Genomic DNA, 17,346 nt, shown 5'->3' with positions numbered 1-17,346 from the left:
CATTGATTTTTTTATTAACTTTCTTCTTGTTATTCTCCTTTTTGGAATGAAATATCACTGGCTGACAACCCCTGGGAGCAGGGGTGGAAGTGCTGGTCTAGGTGTATTTTGGTCAGCTGGGGAGTGCTGTGGGTGCAGACACCCTGTCTGCTCTCCCTTGACGTGTCCCAGCTGCTTGCTGGTGCTGGCTCAGAGCTGCAATTCAGAGGAGCTGAGATTTGACTTTGAGCTTTCTTCAGGCCACAGCACTCACCTTTCTCTGCCATGACCTGCTCCTGCGCTTGCCCTGCAGTTTGCACCCTGGTCTGTTCTCTGTGGCCTGTTTCTCTGCTGTATTTGCCCAGGACGCTCTTCACCATCTCTCTGCTGGATCATTCCTTTGAGTGAACCCCACGAGCTGAAAGCTCAGAGGGTCCAAGCCAGAGTGAAAGCTGTGCTCTAACAGGGCTGTAACTGAAACCCCGCATCACCACGGCTGCTCACCTTCAGTGGGGAGGAGGTGACAACCCATCCCTGGCACCCAGGAGTCCACAGGAGTGAGCAGGGTGGATGATGTTTGTTACTGGGACCCTTACGGCAACGAACCCCAGTCCCAGTTTCCCTCTGGAAGAGGCTGGATGAGAGCTGTATCTGCAGGACCTTCCTTCCTAATTCCTGGTGCAGAGAGCTGGCCTTTCCATGGAGGTGATGAGACAATTCGATGTGGCAGGAAGCGAGTTTGTGCCTCCACAGAAGCTGCTGGAGCCTGCGCCCCATCGGCAGCACAGCCAGGGGCTGTGCACTTAGTGTTTTTTCAAACAGCCGAGAGTGTTTTTTCAGCAGTGAGCTGACAGCCAGAGGGCCTGTGGCCTTCGCTCCTCCTCACTATGTGCCATAAGGCAGAGGATCTCAGGTTGTGGTGTTCTCCCCAGTGTGCTTCTCCTGGCAGCTCCCCCAGAACTGGTGGGCAGTAACTAGATAGTCCTCTCTGAGCCTCTCTGCCTGGTGCCTTGCCCATGCTGGGACCAGAACATGTCTCAGTGGTGTTCATGTCTCCTCCCTGCCCCACAGGTGGACCAGGAGGGAGCAGACTGATTTCTACCGCACTGTCTCCTCCTTTGGGGTTATCTATGACCAGGAGAAAAAGATCTTTGACTGGGCCCAGTTCCGAGCCATCTCTCGACTGGAGAAGAAGACAGATGAGAGCCTGGAGAAGTACTTCTACAGCTTTGTGGCCATGTGCAAGAATGTCTGTGGTCTCCCACTGTGGAAGGAGGATGGTGAGTGGAAATTGCATGGCCTGTGGGGGAGTAACAGTAGGTCATGTAGCCATAGGTCAGAAATGGTCCCACTGCTCTCGTGGAGCAGGAGAGCAAGGGAGGAGTTTCAGGGACAGTTGGAGGCAGTGAGATGCCAGGCAGGCTGTGGGCTTGCAGAAGCTACGTGCATTTCTGGCTGCCTTGTCACCACCATGTACCGCCTCCCCAGCGCAATGGGAAGGTAGGGCAGCCCTGTGGGCTCCAGCCCCTGCTCTCACAGGTCTTACAGAGCTCTCCCATGAAATCACAACCAATTTCATCCAAGACAGCAACCTCTAGATGTGAGGGAGGAAAAGCAGAGAAGCAGCAGATCACATCTCCTCCACACTGGAGCTGGGGATTGTTTGGGCGATCTGTATTGCTGCTTTCTTTCCAAGCATCTCTCTGCTGGCACTGGACAGAGTCTGCACAGTGCCCATGCTGTGGCGTAGCTGACTAGAGAGCTCTGCTACAGGGTAAAGGGAGTCTGAACCCACTGCAGGAGGCTTGGGAAGCCTGGCCAACACACAGGGCATCTCTTTTCTCAGAGTGCCCTGCAGAGCCCGAGTGCATTGGCAGCATGCAGGACATGGCAGATGAAAAGCTGCTTGGGGGCTATTTAAGCACAAAGTGATTTGCTTCTAACAGCAGCAGAAAGGATTTTGTCTCAGACCTGTCAGGAGGTCTGGTCTCAGGTGCAGTTCCTTGGATGTGTGTGTTAATGGCTTAGGTAGGTGTTCCTCATCAAAATAGCTGCACGAGTTGAGGGACTCCCTTCCCTGAGAACCTGCTGAAGGGCTACCAGAGGCTCAGACCCCAGGGAGCTGCTCCGCTGGCAGGTCCAGGCACCTCCAGCGCTGCTGGCACTGATGGAGCAGAGCTCAGACAAGACTCTGAAATCCTCTGCAGCCGAGTGCTGCTCTTGGTCCAGCTGCAGGTCCAGTCAAGGGAGTTTACTCCCCTGTGTCCATTTGATGGCAAATGAATGGAAGGTGGTGAGACTGGGAAAAGAAGCCTCAATGGTGGCTACAAGCACTCCCCCCACCTCACCTGCAGTCTGAGTGAGAGTTAAACTCACCTTGCTCATCACTGCCTCTGAGTAACTCTCATCAACCTGTATAATGGGGCCTTGGCTTTTCTATCCCTGCTGTAGGTCCCCCAGACCCTGACATCTACGTGGAGCCCATTACGGAGGAACGTGCTGCCAGAACCCTCTACCGTATCGAGCTTCTGCGAAAGGTGCGCGAGCAGGTGCTCAAGTGTCCGCAGCTCCACGAGCGGCTCAAGCTGTGCCGGCCGAGCCTCTACCTGCCGGTGTGGTGGGAGTGTGGCAAACATGATCGGGACCTACTGATTGGCACCGCCAAGCATGGCCTGAATCGCACTGACTACTACATCATGAATGACCCCCAGCTGTCTTTTTTAGATGCTTACAGGAACTATGCCCAGCATAAAAGAACGGGGCTCCCAGGCCCAGAAACCCTGTGCTGCCTTTACCAGACTAACTCCAAACTCTACAGTTCCCCTCTGTACAGCCAGGTGGACCGGACTTGCGAATCCCTGGAGAATGAAGTCGAGAGTCAGATCAAGCTAGACACCGTAGACAACACTATGTCCCAGGCTGGGGGCAGTCCACCGGATGCAAGCTGTGAAACATTCATGTCTAAAGTCCGGGACATCATTTCCAGTAACTATGACGAGAGCTCTCTGCCGGACTCGTTGGTGTGCATGATGTACGATGAGAAGGCCTGTAACAGCGAGCAAAGCTCCCTTGCCCGAGACAGCCCAAGTTGCACGGATGTTGGAAGCAGTGTTGCTAAACTCTCTGAGGGCAAGCTAGAGGGGGACGAAGATCCATCCAGCTGCGATGCAGACGCCATGAGAGAGACTCCCTTCCTAGAGAGTTTGCAGGTGGGCTGTGACCAAATGGACAGTCAGAACGAGGAAGCTGAGCCTTCACCTTCTACCCCCAAAAGCAACCCTTCGCAAAGCGTCCCAGCAGAGCTCTGCAAAGCCTTGCAGCAGAAGGGAGACCTCACCAGCCCTGCGCCAGCGCTGCCTGAGCATGGTGCCATGGAAGGGGTCATAAGCGTGGGGCTCTACAGTCCCAGTCTTCATAACTATGAAATAAAGGTTCCTCCTGAGCAAAGGTTCATCAGTCTGCTGCAGGAGAAAGGAATGGAAGCAAAGTCAGGGCCAAGTCAGAGCCACAGCGAGGAAGATGAGGAGGAAGAAGAGGATGATGATAACTCTGAGGCAGCAGCAGATGTTGTGGAAGGCTTGAGTGGTCCCAGGACCAGAGCTGGTTGTGACCCTGAGGCTAATGAACTGGGGGGAGAGGAGCAGAGCTCTGGCCTCCCCACACCCGAGGACACTTCCCCAGAAGACGTGAATGGCGAGAGAGAGTCCCTGGGGCTGGGGACACCCGAAGGGCTGGGGGAGCCTGGGCCAGAGGGCAGGGAGGACCGTGGCCTGGATGAGGAGAGCACCCTGCAGCACTCACCGGGCCAGGCTCAGAGCCAGGCTTTCAGCCTGCCTGCACCTCTGCTGGGGGCCCCAGGGGCAGAGCCCCCCTGTGCCGGGGGGGAGGCCTGGGGCCGAGGGGCTGAGGGGCAGGCAGGCTGCAGAGAGGCCCTGCACCCCGAGCCCCAGGGGGTGAAGCAAGAAGAGCGTGAGAACAGAGATGAGGGGGAGAAAGCCAGCAGCAGCCAGAGTCAAGGTACAGTCCTGAGAGCTCCCTCTGGTTGACAGTCACGTCTGGCTGGCGTGGGGGGGACCTGCTGTCCTCCCTGCAGAGCCAAAGCCTTGGGGCTGCCAAGCCCTCGGAGCGGCCTCCCCTCTGCAGGAGCTGGGTTCCCTCTAGCTGATGGGATTAGGGAATGAAGAGTTGGTGGCTGCGTTTGCCAGCAGAGCTGGCCAGAACTCCCCACCCTGAGCCCCAGCAGCCCTTCTGCCATGAGCATCCCGTGGAATGCAGGACACCCTTCCCTTCCTGGCACAGAGCACTGCTGGGCAACCAGCTCCTTCTGGAAAGGCATGTGCCCTCCTCCTCACCCGCCCAGGGTATGGGGATGGTCAGGGATGGAAGCCACTGTAATGCAAGCCCCCGCCAGGCTCAGCCCAGGGGAGTGCTGGCCCTTCCTGAGCAGTGTGGGCTGCCTGCCGTGACCCAGGGCTGCTGCGTTTGTTGGTGGCTGGTTGGGGAATGGGACCCTCGTGAAGCCAGCTGGGCGCTGGGGTGGGAAGGTGTGAGGAGTTGCTCCTGCCTCGAGACGGCGAGAGAGGCAGGGTGGTGATGGGCTCTGTTCTCTGTCGCTTTCTCAGATGGTCCAGAGAAGTACTTGGAGGAAGAGAGCAAGAGTTCTGCTTCTGTCCTGCCTGGGGAGATCGATGACCTTCAGGATACCCGGGCACCAACCATAGCCCAGCTGCTGCAGGAGAAGACGCTTTACTCCTTCTCTGAGTGGCCTAAGGTGAGTTTAAAATTAACACTGTTTGTATTGCAAGTGTTACTGCGTAGTCCTGACCAGCAGTGGCTCATGCAGCCCCAGCTCTGCCTCCTGGTCCTCTGTACATGGCTCCCCACGGATGCTCTAACTGGAGTGCTCTTCCCAAGCACCCGTGCCGTGGATACGCCTGCCCCAAAGCAGTTCCCTGCCAAGCTGAGGTCGCCGGGGCTGGGTTTGTCTTTAATCCTGAGATGACATACATGAGTCAGTCATTCGAGTCCCAGCCTACCACCGTCCAATTCTGTTTGCAGGACCGTGTGATCATCAACCGCATTGACAACATCTGCCATGCCATCCTGAAGGGCAAGTGGCCTTCCTCCAGCCAGCAGTTTGAGACGCAAAGCCTGCTGACGGCTCCAGTGGTAGCCAGCAATGCCGGCAGCAGGAACAGCTTTGCCGAGTCAGAAGCGCCTGATCCCAGCTTCAGTAACGGAGTGTTAATCTCACAGGTACAAAAGGTGAGGGGGGCCCTCGGGCAGGGACAGGCTTGCGACTCTGGGGTGGAGCATTGCCCAGAAGTGCTCAGGAGTTTCCCAAGTGGGGCCTGGGTTTTCACTGCCTCTTGGTGCCACTTGTGGTGTATAACACATGGCTTAAGCTACTTGGTCCCCTCCACTGAGGGCTCCTGGTGACCTCCCCGTGCTCTCAGCCCTCCGCCAGCCCTGCTCCCCTCCTGGGAAGGCAGCTGTTCTGCAGCAGCTCCGCAGCTCCTGTGGCTGTAGAGGTGCTCCCAGAGTCAGCGCTGGAGTCAGCGCTGCTTTCACCCCAGCGTGGTCAGGGGGAAAAGGGGGCACTGCCCTGGTGTCCCAAAGGAAAGGGTGCAGGAGAGGGCACTGCCCCATCAGGCACCAGCTCTCTCTCATCCCCTCTTGCTGTGGGACACAGCACAGAGACAGAAGCTGCTGGCCTGTGACCCCAGCCCAGCTGCCCAGCAGCTGGTGGAGCACCCACGGTTATAGCACCTTGGGAGATCGAAGTGTGTGTGAGGGTGCTCCTGTACCATCCGCACACAGGGAAAGAGAGGTGTGATATGCCCAGGGAAAAGGTGTCCTTCAGGGCTCCTGCGGAGAGGCAGAAGAGCCTGACCGTTAGCTCAGTGTTGGTTTGAAGAGCTGTGGTCCCTGGGCAGTGCACGAGCAGCCGTAACCCTCTCTGTGGCTTTGATACACACAGAAAGGTTTCCTGACCCCTGTCTTTGCAAAGGACGAGCGGAAGCACAGGAGGCCCTACGAATTCGAGATGGAGAGAGATGCCAAACAGAGGAGCTTGGAGCAGCTAGCAGCAACCCATGTTCATCCACCCATTGTGCTGAACGGCTGGCGCGACACAGCGGTGGACTTGTCCAGAGCCTCTGATGCATCACCGGGGAACTCCTCTCCTTTCCCCCTGAACACGAACATGCCCAAACTGGGGACCGTGAACACCCTCCAGGGCTCCCTGGGCATGGACTTGTCTGGCATCCTCCAGGCAGGGTTAATCCATCCTGTCACAGGACAAATTGTAAACGGCAGCCTCCGAAGAGACGATGCTGCCATGAGGAGGAGACGGGGCAGGAGGAAAAATGTAGAAGGGATGGACCTCATCTTCTTGAAGGAGAGGCCTCTTCCAACCAGGCTGCAGGTGGGTTGATGCTCCCCCCTTTCACATGGCCCCGATGGAGTCAGCACAATTTGCCTCATGGTCCAGCTCTCCCCTACAAGCTCTGCTGCCCATGACAATGTGCGACCTCCTCCAAGACAGCTCGGCTTGTGCTGGAGCAGGCAGGAGTAGATACTACTCCAGGGAGGAAGGGAAGTTTTCCCTCTGGTTTGCAGCACTCTGCCTGGAGTGTTTGAGTCCTGCTAAGTGTTATCGAAAGCAGCTGTCCCACCTCAGGGGGTGTCTAGGGTTAGAGAACATGAGGAAAGGTCCTTGACTGCTTTGGAGCTGTAGCCAAGAGCCTGCTGCACCCTTTCTCCTTCTACCCTGGGACCCACTCAAAGAAGACTGGGGCTCTGGGAGCAAGACCAGTCCCTCTAGACCACTTTTAGGAGTGATCTGGGGGGAAGTTGGTCCTCCTGGTGATTAGGGTGTTTTCAGGTGAGTTCAGAAGCATCTCCCAGCTCTCTCTGCCCTCCATGCCACCAGTTCTGGGGACTGAGTGGAATTGTAATGCAGTGGTGGGGGGTGGTTTAAGGAACAGGCACTGGGAATATGTGTATTAATCTGTGTGATGGGAGAAGATGACCTGTTTTGGGAGCTCTGCTTACCTGGGTGCGCATGCATCACCACGTGCTGCTGATGGGCTCTCCCTGCTCCTCCCTCCACGTCAGGATGTTCAGGAAGACCAGCCGCAGCCCCCCCAGAACAGTCCCCTCCCCGATGGGCCGGTTGCTGCTACCTCAACTCCACAGCCAGTCCCAGCTGCAGGCAGCCAAGCAGAGAAGGCTGTCCCGAATAAGAGTCTCCTCGACTGGCTCCGTCAGCAGTCCGACTACACACTCGATGTTCCCGGCTTTGGCACAGTAAGGGTGGCCTTCGGTGGCACGTGTGTGTGTGTCCGCCTTGTGTGTTGCCATTTGTGTTAGGTTTTCGGTTGCTGTTGAGTTCAGGGCTTCCACGAAGTGTCTCAAAATGCAGCCTTTTTCCCTGTACCATGGCTTGTGGTGTTCATCAGGGCTGTTTGGGAGGTTCATCACATGTCTGGGAGGTGGGCATGGTTCCCTGTACAGCAGCGAAAGGCACTTGCTGCGCTGCGTCCTCCTGCCCAAAGGTCTGTTCTGCAGCTCCAGTGCATCCATCTGCCCAATGCACAATTAGTCCAATGTCTTCCAGAAGTGCCAGGGTTGGGGAGAGAAATGGGAAAAGGGATTTGGGATGCTCAAGGTCTTTCTGTGTTGCTCCCTTTCACCTGGGGTCATTTTAGGCAGTGCTGTTGTATTAAATAAGGTTCCCAGACAAGAGGAAACCTCCTCACTTTAAAAACTGGACTGCAGTGGCTGTGTTGCGGGCTGCAAAGGCTGCGGGTGCATGGCTGCGGGCACTGTCAGAAGGCAGAGTGGCAGAGAGTGGGGTGCAAAGTCTGTCTGATTCTTCTTGCCGTCTCATAAGCATCCACTTCTTAGTTTCACAGGCTGGTTTGCTCCAGGTTGCAGCTTATTTAGCCTGTTAGACCATGTGGTAGGCAGAGCACAGGCTGTAAAAGAGTAGGAAGAAATGTGGTGGTGGTAATACATAAAAGACTGTGCATCTTGGTCCTGGAGGATTGTGTGCCTGAGGCAGGAATTCCCTGGAGCGTAGAGTACAGGCAAGCCGTTAGTGTGTTGGAGCTCATTAGAGATGAGAGATGAGGAGCCCAGCATTTGCTCAGGCAGGATGGCCCTTGCTTTTCAAAGTCCAGAGGTAAATGCAGCTCTGTGCCCAAGGCCAGACTCCCAGGAGCACTGCAAGAAGCAGTCAGATGGTGGAGCAGGCGTGGAGGTGCCTTCCCACTCCTTTCCATCGCTCTTGCCTTTCGTGGGGGCTTACTGGAGCTCACCCAGTCTGGCCATGTCGCTGGTGAACCTCTTGCTCCTAGCAAGCCCCCAGTGCCCTGGGCCAGCCCTGCAGGATCTCCCCTGTCAGGGCGGGTGTCCCCTCTCCAGGTAGGATGGGTTGAAAGCTGCTCTGGGGTACTGCAGCAGCTCAGCTTGTTGAAGGACAGACCAAGCTCGGGGTCTTTGACTCTCAGGAATCAGAGCCCGCAGTGGTTCATTGTCATGGTACATCCCTGCAGGCACATTGACACCGGGACTCGGTGCACACAGTGGGTGTGCAACAACACGGCTGTAAATCTGTAGGTTGTGGTCCTGAAGGGCTCTGATCCCAAAGAAACATGGTGCAGCAGCTCTGCGGTGGGAACAGCTGAAATAGGAGTGAAACAAAGCACAGATGAGCTGGCGAGAAGCGGGTAGCTGTATCAGACTGACACAAGATGGCACACACAGACCTGTTGTCTCTTTCTTTCCCAGCGCCCCGTTTACAGATGCACATATACAAATTGGCAGCAGGTTGCAGTTTTAGGATTGGAGGGGAATTAGAAAGGGCTGGAGCAGTCTGAGTGGGGTACACTGAAAAACCCTTTATACGTACAAAAATCAACTGTGCTCATTTGAGACCTGGCCCTGTGGCAGAGACCAGCTTGTGCCGCTCATGCTGCTCCCACCCAAGTCTGCAAGGACCCTCTGTCCCTTGGGAGCTTATCTGTGCCACTCTCCTGCAGGGCTTGTAGCCGTCCAGGCTCATTAAGCCATCTAGTCTCATTAACATTGTCTTGTTTGCGCTCCAGAATTTTTCAGACAAGCCCAAGCAGAGGAGGCAACGCTGCAAGGACCCCAGCAAATTGGACATTAACTCACTCACGGGAGAGGAGCGGGTGCCTGTGGTACATAAGGGTACCGGACGGCGGGTAAGCGAAGGCCTGTTCTGTGCTCTGCCCTTGGTGTCTTGAAATGCTTAGCAGACCCCAAGCTCACATGGGGGGAGATTTAATCCAGAGAAGCCTGTGGATGGGACAAAAGTCTGGAACACGTCACTGATCTACACTATCCTGTGACACGTGTGTGCCCGAGGGGATACAGACCTGCGAAATAAGTGACTTTCTGTGTGAAGTAAGGAATGTCTGAGTGTTCACCCTTGCCGCGGTACACAGACCCCACAATGGCAAAGGGATTCAGGCTTTGGCTTTAAAGCCACCATCAGCACAGCCCTGGCTGGTACTTCCCATTCCGGATTTGATTGTTCCCCTTGAATTCACTGCAATATGCCACAAATTGTAATATTGCCATGCAAACATCTTTGGTTTGTTCCTCCCTACGAGGTGCAGGCAGAGCATACCAATACCCATCCAAGTGCTGGGCGTGCGGGAAGTGGAGGGTTTGAAGGGCTTCTTCTTGCTTACTGAGCAAGGAGCATGGAGATTGTCTGCAGTTTAATCTCCAGTGCACTGATGTTCACCGCTCTGAATGAGAAGGGACGTTCAGGGATACTTTCCACCCAGATTCAGTTCTTAAACACACCCAGGACTGCACTAGGTCAGAAGGTGATGTGACATTAATCACATCTAAAACCAAAACTAAAGAGTGAGGCAGAAAGAGGCTGTTTCAGCCACATCTGTGTTTCCCTCTGTTACACCCATGATGGCCGTTGGAGACCTGGATAATTGGTGGGTTTGTCCGGTTCTGAGCATGGCTTTTATAGAAGCTCTATCCCTATCGCTTGTTCATGGGGAGAGCGATGGGACGGGCCACAGCGGCTGAACTTGCCTTTTCTCCCTGAACTGTGTGTCTGGAGGCAGCAGGCGCATACCGAGTCCTGCAAAGATGTGTAGCAAGGGAAGAGTCTCTGCCCCAGCCAAATTGCAGCCCAAAGCAAGGAGCTAGGGGAAGTGTAATCGTATTTCTTGTATTATTTGACATAACTCTTTCTGCAATAGAGGTCATCCTTCTGCTGTGTTTTATAGTTAGGGGGAGCCACAGCACCAGCATTGAAGGAATTGCCAAGGTGGCTTGATGCAAACTTGGAGTATGCTGTTGCAGCTGACTGGGCTGACATTGTTAAGCTTTCAGTAAGTTAGAGCTTTTGGAGAAATCTGTATCATGTCATCTTTTCTTTCCCCTCCCCATCCCCACAACCTTTCTCCAGTGAGGATCCGGGAGCTGCGAGGCAGGACCTCAGCTGCACACATGGGAGGGAATAGCTGCAGGGCTGGCAGCACTGGGAGCACTCGTGTGGCAGAGAGGGAGGTTGGGTGCGTGCCACAGCTCCTCAGCACGGCCAGGGGAAGGAAAGAAGGGGGTCAGCGCCCTGGGAGCAGGGCTCAGCAGCTCAGTGTGACTGTCCAGAAAGCCTCGGGATGCTTAGAAATAGCAGGGGCAAGAGAAACACCCTAGGAGCAGTAATCCACCTTGGGTGCTGGACAGCAGGGAGTGCACAAAACACATTCTCGCGGGTCAAATTTTCAAAAATACCCTCAGCCGAGGCTTTTCATCAGCTCCTGCAAACTCTGCCTGTGCAGCCCTGGGCCCGCTAAAGGCCCCGCAGGTCACCAGGCCTGAAGGCTCAGACACTGGCAGGGAGAGGGGCAGGGCAGAGCCAAGCCTCGCCGCGTTCATTCACCCTGTCCCTCGTGCCAGTCCCTGCCCCGGTGCGTGGCAGAGCCTGCAGAGGAGGAGCGCTCTCCCCTCCGGCACACAGGCACTGCCAGATCGCCCTTCTCCGCCCTGCGGGCTGGCTTTATCCAGACTTCTCCCTATGGTCCCTCTCACCTGCTCCCTGTTTTCGTGGCTGCAGTGGTTTGTGTGACGCCCTTGCAGGTGGCTGGAGTTTGTACTGCTCTCAAATTTGCTTGTAATTAGCGCTGGAGACTTGGCATGGTCTGTCCCACTCCCCAGGAAACAGCTCCACGTCCAGGCTGGCATCAGCGCCCCGTCTGGGCGGCCAGCACCCGTGCGGGCTGGCAGCTCTTCCTTACCTTCGTTTGCAGGGGAGGGTCTCTTTGCCCGTAGGAATAGCTGTGTGCCTGGCCGCTGCCCCAGGCACCCCCTCCTGCGCCCTGGTTCGGCGGCTGCATGTCCGTTAGCATTCGCACCCCCGAGCCCCATCAGCACTTTGCTTTTGGCGAGTGCGCGTCTGTCCTGGCACGTGCATGCGGAGGGACATCTGGCTGCTCCGGGCGCTTGGGCAGGTGGGAGCGTGGGGTCAGCTGCCCCGCAGAGCCCAGGCACGGCCATGGTCCCATGCAGGTTTTCCCCCGTGCCAGTGGGAGCAGAGCAGAAGGTTCTCCCTCTTTGGGCAGTAGCTGTGCTGTGCAGACTGCCAGGGTCATTTGATTCAAGTTTCTGCACTGCAGGTGTCAATGGGAAATACTTTTCCTACCTAAATCTGTTATTGGAAATGGTTCAAAGAGCGGCGATATTGAAACTCAAGGGACCCACATAGGGAAATGTGTAAATATCTGTGATGAATGGATGCTGAAAAATGGAGTTTTAAACTGCGCTATGGATCCCCCCGCACTGCTCTGTGTAACTGGACAGTCTCGCCCAGTTGTGGCCGCTGGGTTTTGGTCCCGTATCTCAGAACCTTCCTGGCGTCTCAGCGAAGCTCTAACTGGGAGCTCCTCAGACAGCGTGTCCATTCTCCGTGTGTCATCCCATGCAGCTTTGCTGTCCTGCGGAGCATTGAAAATTTGGCCCTTCACATCTAAAGGACATGATTTTTCAACTGTTGCTGAAGCCACGACTAAAGCTGGGGAGGGACCTAAGTTGGCATCTGACACAGAGCTGCCCTGGTGCTTCTCATGTTGTGAACAGCCGATGCTGAGGGCTCGGGTGAAAATGCGGGGTAAAAACGTGCTTCCTCCTTTCCTCCCTGTGCACTTTGATGCTGCAGTATCATGCCAGGGCAGAGCGAGGGTGTTTTGCATTTGTCAGCATCCCTTGGGGAAAAGTTGTGCGTACCTCTCAAATTCCATATCATGTAGGCAAATATTTCTGTGCTGACACCATCTGGGATGCAGATGCGAGCACAGAAAAGCCAGATTTCCTTTGATGTAGTAATAACTGTCAGGTGTTTCCTGTTGTGTGTGTTTCGTTTTCAGGGCTACTTACCGGAAAGCAAATTCAATCGCATCCTAACTGAGCCTGTGCTCCGAGACACGGGGCCCCGCCGGAGGGGGAGAAGGCCCCGAAGTGAACTCATTAAAGGCCCCGGGGTTGTGGCAGATTCTTCTTCTGGAATGGGACCATTGTTCATGAACGGACTGATTGCTGGGATGGATCTAGTAGGACTTCAGAACATGAGAAACATGCAAGGGATCCCTCTGACTGGGCTGGTTGGGTTTCCTGCTGGATTTGCAGCAGTGCCCGCCGGCGAGGATGTGAAAAGCACCCTGAGTATGTTGCCCATGATGCTGCCGGGCATGGCTACCGTACCACAGATGTTTGGCGTTGGAGGACTTCTCAACCCCCCCATGACAACTACTTGTACTGCGACTGCTCCGACTTCGTTAACAAGCACAACGAAAAGTGGTACGGCCAACGCAGAGAAAGCTACTGAGGATAAACAGAGTAGCCAGGATGTGAAAAAAGAAACTCTCTCAGAAGATAAGCCTGGTCCTAGTTCGTTTTCTAATCAGACAGAATCCGCAATAACTACCAGTAGTCCTGTAGCTTTTAACCCGTTTCTTATCCCAGGGATGTCTCCTGGACTGATCTATCCCTCAATGTTTCTTTCCCCTGGCATCGGCATGGCGCTGCCCGGCATACAGCAAACCAGACACTCGGAGGCAGCGAACCTGGAAAGCCAGAAGCGGAAGAGAAAGAAAGCGAAAGGGGAATCAGCAAACCCAGAGCCAGAAACTGTCTCACTGCCGGAAAAAGAAGCTGCGAACAGTCAAAACTGTACAGAGCAAACACCGCCTTTGTCAGCAGAGAAAGAGCAGGACGGACCAGCAGAGGAGGAGCGCGAAGCGGCTCGCGATACCAATTAGAACTTTTGTTTCATTGAAAAAAAACACAAAAAGATTGTGGCTTGTGAATTTCTTATCCCATAAACTCTTTGTTACTTACCCTCCCGCCCCGTTCCACCTTCATAAACCTGTGTTTCCATGAGTAATATTATCTACCTAATTCCCTGTCAGAAAAAACTCTGGTGACATACTACATGTTAATAGTTGCAGGGTCTTGCCACTTTATTAGATAAACAGTGTTGTCTAGCTAGTATGGGAGGCACCGAATTCTCGTTCTGTTTTTCCAGTCGTTCATCCCAGCCGACGATAGCAAATCCAGTACTCGGTCACCCCCCCAAATTGCTCACTCCTTTGAGAAGAAAAAGCAGCAAAAAACCAAGAGCAAAAGAAAAGTCTTTACCTCTTGGTCTACACGCAGACAAGGGTATTTCTGTCTACAGTGACACTGAATGAAAAAGCCTGTATTTGGGGGTAAAAAGCACAGCTATAGTAAGTGCTAATGTGTATTTTTGATTTAAAGTATTTCCCTATTTTATCATGGTTACTAGAATAGTAGTATAGACAGAAGTATATAACTAATGATTGAAAATGCATATATTCATTTCTTTGAAAGGAAAAAGCATAACTGGTAGTGATATAATTTCTTTATCACCCCCACCTCAAAGGTTTGGAGACAAACTGCAGCGAGTGAAAATACGACGTAGACATTCTTTTGTATTTTTTAAAACCAAAGTTTGGTTTTACGTTACGTGGAGTTTAGTTGCCCTTCCCTCGATAGTTACAAGAACTTTTCAGCTTGAGCTGGAAAGGTTTTGCACATCTTGCATGACTTTTTTGGGATTACTGTACTTGTAGCTACCAGTTTCTTCATCATTCTGCTAGTCTTCAGTTCTCCTCTATGGCGTTAGTTCTCATCTATGGCATTAGAAGTGCTGTAAAGGTATTTTTTTCCAGCCGTGAACAGGCCACGCTGATTTTAATGCTCTTATATGAACACTGAGGCTTTTTTGAGTTTTTATAATTTCCACTCCTTACCCCAGAAGCAACGTCCTTTCAGCAAACAAGGAAAAGGCCGTAGGCCAGCTTTCCTGTTTGGGGAGTCCTCTAAGAAGGACCGTTAAGACTTTCAAAGCTTGAGTTTCTTCTTTTCTAGCGTTAGACTGTGAAGAGATGACCTTGGCTTCTTCTTTCCATTCCGTTTGCTGTTGAACAGTATTTCCGAGTCCCACCCCCGTTGGCAAATGATTTCGACATCTGCATTTCAAATGGACAGGTTTTAATGCCGTCAGCCCCCCGCAGCTCTGGGTACTGAGACACCTCCACAGGCAACTCTTCTTACTTCTCCTTCCCCTCACTCCTTGTTTAATTTTCCTTTCACTTGGGCTTGTTCTTATTTGCAGCTCATGGTTTGAGACTTGAAATAAACCCACGGTGGTGCAGCAGAGAGGTAAAAGGCAGGCTGGTGAGGGAGTTGGGAGTGTGCTAGTAATCGGTTTCACGTTTGGTTGTCACAATTTACTGTATTTTTTACTTATTTTCTGTTACAGTTTTGCTAATTTATCAGATGGTCCAAATGTTTTGACATAACTATTTCAGTTTGCATTATTTATTTATGATGCTTTTTGTCATTGTCTTTTATACATTTGGGATTATAAATTATGTACATGTTAAAATTAGCATCTCAAAGAAGTCTGTTACCCATGGTCTAAAAAGCATTTGGTTTATATTTTCACGGAATTTATTCCCAGTTTACTGGATTGGATGATTTTTTTTAAGTATGTAACCAATCATAATGCAACCCCACCCCCGATAATTAAATGTGTTCTATTTAATAACATCCTTGTAGCATAGATACTGTATCACTATCGACAGATTTCTTAGAAATGCTGCTATCTCTATTTAACTAACATTTTGTTCAGTTTTGCCTCCAGTGGAAGCAGAAAGGGTTTTTTCAGCTGTTAAATCCAAAATCAATATAATTTATTTATGTAAAAAAAAAAATCACGATTGATATATTTTTGAACCTTTTAAGTACTAACTTTCTTTTTATTCAGTAGAAGAACATGTACTTGCCCTAAATCCTTAAAATACAAATGCTATAAAACTTCATATATCTTCAAAGCCTTACTGTGAATGGATACAGAAATCTCTTCAGAGTCCATTTCTTGTTACGGGATGGTTTTTCCAGGGTTACACACATAAGGAACAGGGTTTAAAGTGAAATTTATTTAATTAGCCAGCATGCTCTATACCTTGTTCTTCCTTATCAGACATGTATGCTACGTCTCTGGGTGTTTAGGCTTCTCTTGGACTGCTACTTTGTGACCCTTTTGCAACCCGATATACTCTGTGGATTATTTAGATTGTAAGGCGTAAGTGGCTTCTTATTTTCCGTCATATCCAAAACAAATGCCAAACTTTCACCGGTTCTCATGGCTACTCACACAAACATACATTCTTCACCAAATGTGCTAACAAAATAAACTGTCTGTGCTCTTGAACATGGATAAAAAGAAAAAGATTTAAAAGTCAGATTTTTATTTTTTTAATTTAGTGACTAGAGGATGCTTATCTTTCAAACTTGGCAGAGCCTTGCTACAGATGTATATAATTTTTTTCAGCAAATATATGTGAATGTTTAATTCACCTGACTCAGTGATAAACGTTACTTGCCTTTTTCTCAGCACGAATCCATTGAGAAGCTGTCGAACCCAGCGGACTTCTCCCTTCTTAGGGTTGCTTTGTGCACCGTGAGATGTGCATTACTCCGGGGAAGGGCTGCTGGCAGCTGGCTCACCAGCTTTTCCTGCCACGGAAGGAGGTTACCGGGCTAAACCCCCCCGCTGCGGCCAGCAGCTCTTTCACCCAGCGCCGCGTGGGTTAACTCGCCATGCCATGTAGGTTAACTTGCCATCCCGCGTGGGTTGCAAGATCACTGGAGCAGCCCAAGCTCCGCGGCCAGTTTAACCACGCGACCCGCTTCATCCGAGGATGGGTAGAAGCCCAGAGACCAGTCATGAGATCCCCCGTTCCAGTTATAGTCCTTTGCACTGACACGGCACCTCCCAGCAGAAAGAGGTGTTCGGTTCCTCTTACTGAGATAATAAGCGCCTCCATCTAAGCCTTGTAAAATGCTAATAGGTGCCAAATAAATGCTTGTCATAAATCTCAATGTAAGGATCTCATGCTTTAGAAAAGTAGGTATTAATTCAGGTTTTCAGATGAATAAACAGATGCACAGGAAAAGCTAAATAATTTCTTTAAGGTCCAGGAAAAAAGGCACAGAGTAAACCAAGAGTTTTTGCTTGCTCCACCTGCCCTTCCATACCAATGCCCAACCTTGCCCTGGCATTTTGTTGCTGTGTTTATTTGGGGGGAGAAACAGGAAAGCACCGGGCAGAAGAGGCATCGGATATTGCTTGGACAGGGGCAGAGGAGGCAAAACGGTGGTGTGAACTCTGAACTTCCAGTTCCCGAATCTTTAAATGCTGACTCCGCACACTGCAGCCTTCCACCCTGGCATTGTTAATGCAGAATATTTGTTCGAAGGATCTGCAGAAACCAGGCAGCCCCTTGGTACACAGAGAAGCATTCATGCTGGCACATACACGGTGATGTCGGTGGCGGCCGCGGCGTGCTCTGCCCCGCCAGAGGAGGTGTGTTATTCACCTTCTGGTGAGAAGTGAGTGGAGGTGGTTGCGGAGGACAGGGCACGGGCGGGCACCGCTCTCTTTGGGTTTTGTTTTGCAGGGTACAGGTGCCCTTTCCCGGAGTCTGAGGGAGTAAAACACCCTCCAGCTGCTCATCTCTGCACTCCTGTCCCTGCCTGATTTTTATCTGATAGGACGCAGAATAGAAAAGTATCACTGCACATTTAGACAGGATCTTTCATTCTCTGTATGTCACAAAGAGGTTGTTAACAATTTCCCTCAGCACTGAACTAGGGCTGGGTGAGCGTTACCTGCCCTAAGGGCAGACATCACAGCTCTGGTGTCTTGACAGTTACAAGCAAGGATTTCGGGTCTGAAATCTCAGCTGGCAGTGAGCAGAGGGCAATTCCTCTGATGACATTTGG

General features: G+C 52.2%; 1 protein-coding gene across 10 annotated transcripts in view; it reads left to right on the top strand.

Moving 5' to 3' along the window:
- CHD6 (chromodomain helicase DNA binding protein 6) overlaps positions 1 to 16,401 on the top strand; it is a 95,899-nt gene extending 79,498 nt beyond the window's left edge. For 3 of the 10 annotated variants that reach the window (XM_072879578.1, XM_072879576.1, XM_072879574.1), the window contains 9 exons: positions 1,051 to 1,259; positions 2,431 to 3,996; positions 4,602 to 4,750; positions 5,038 to 5,244; positions 5,960 to 6,406; positions 7,099 to 7,290; positions 9,093 to 9,212; positions 10,266 to 10,370; positions 12,402 to 16,399. In XM_072879578.1, coding sequence (XP_072735679.1) covers positions 1,051 to 1,259; positions 2,431 to 3,996; positions 4,602 to 4,750; positions 5,038 to 5,244; positions 5,960 to 6,406; positions 7,099 to 7,290; positions 9,093 to 9,212; positions 10,266 to 10,370; positions 12,402 to 13,292 — 3,886 coding nt within the window. In that variant the 3' untranslated portion in view covers positions 13,293 to 16,399. Of the gene's footprint in view, positions 1 to 1,050; positions 1,260 to 2,430; positions 3,997 to 4,601; positions 4,751 to 5,037; positions 5,245 to 5,959; positions 6,407 to 7,098; positions 7,291 to 9,092; positions 9,213 to 10,265; positions 10,371 to 12,401 lie in introns of all 10 variants that reach the window. The other 7 variants (XM_072879577.1, XM_072879575.1, XM_072879582.1 and 4 more) reach the window with 7 other exon arrangements.
- Positions 16,402 to 17,346: the final 945 nt, after the last annotated feature.

Source organism: Ciconia boyciana, chromosome 14 (genome assembly GCF_034638445.1).
Source record: "Ciconia boyciana chromosome 14, ASM3463844v1, whole genome shotgun sequence".
NCBI classification, from domain to species: domain Eukaryota; kingdom Metazoa; phylum Chordata; class Aves; order Ciconiiformes; family Ciconiidae; genus Ciconia; species Ciconia boyciana.
The sequence above is the reverse complement of the archived record's forward strand: the minus strand, read 5'-3'. Positions and strand labels throughout refer to the sequence as shown.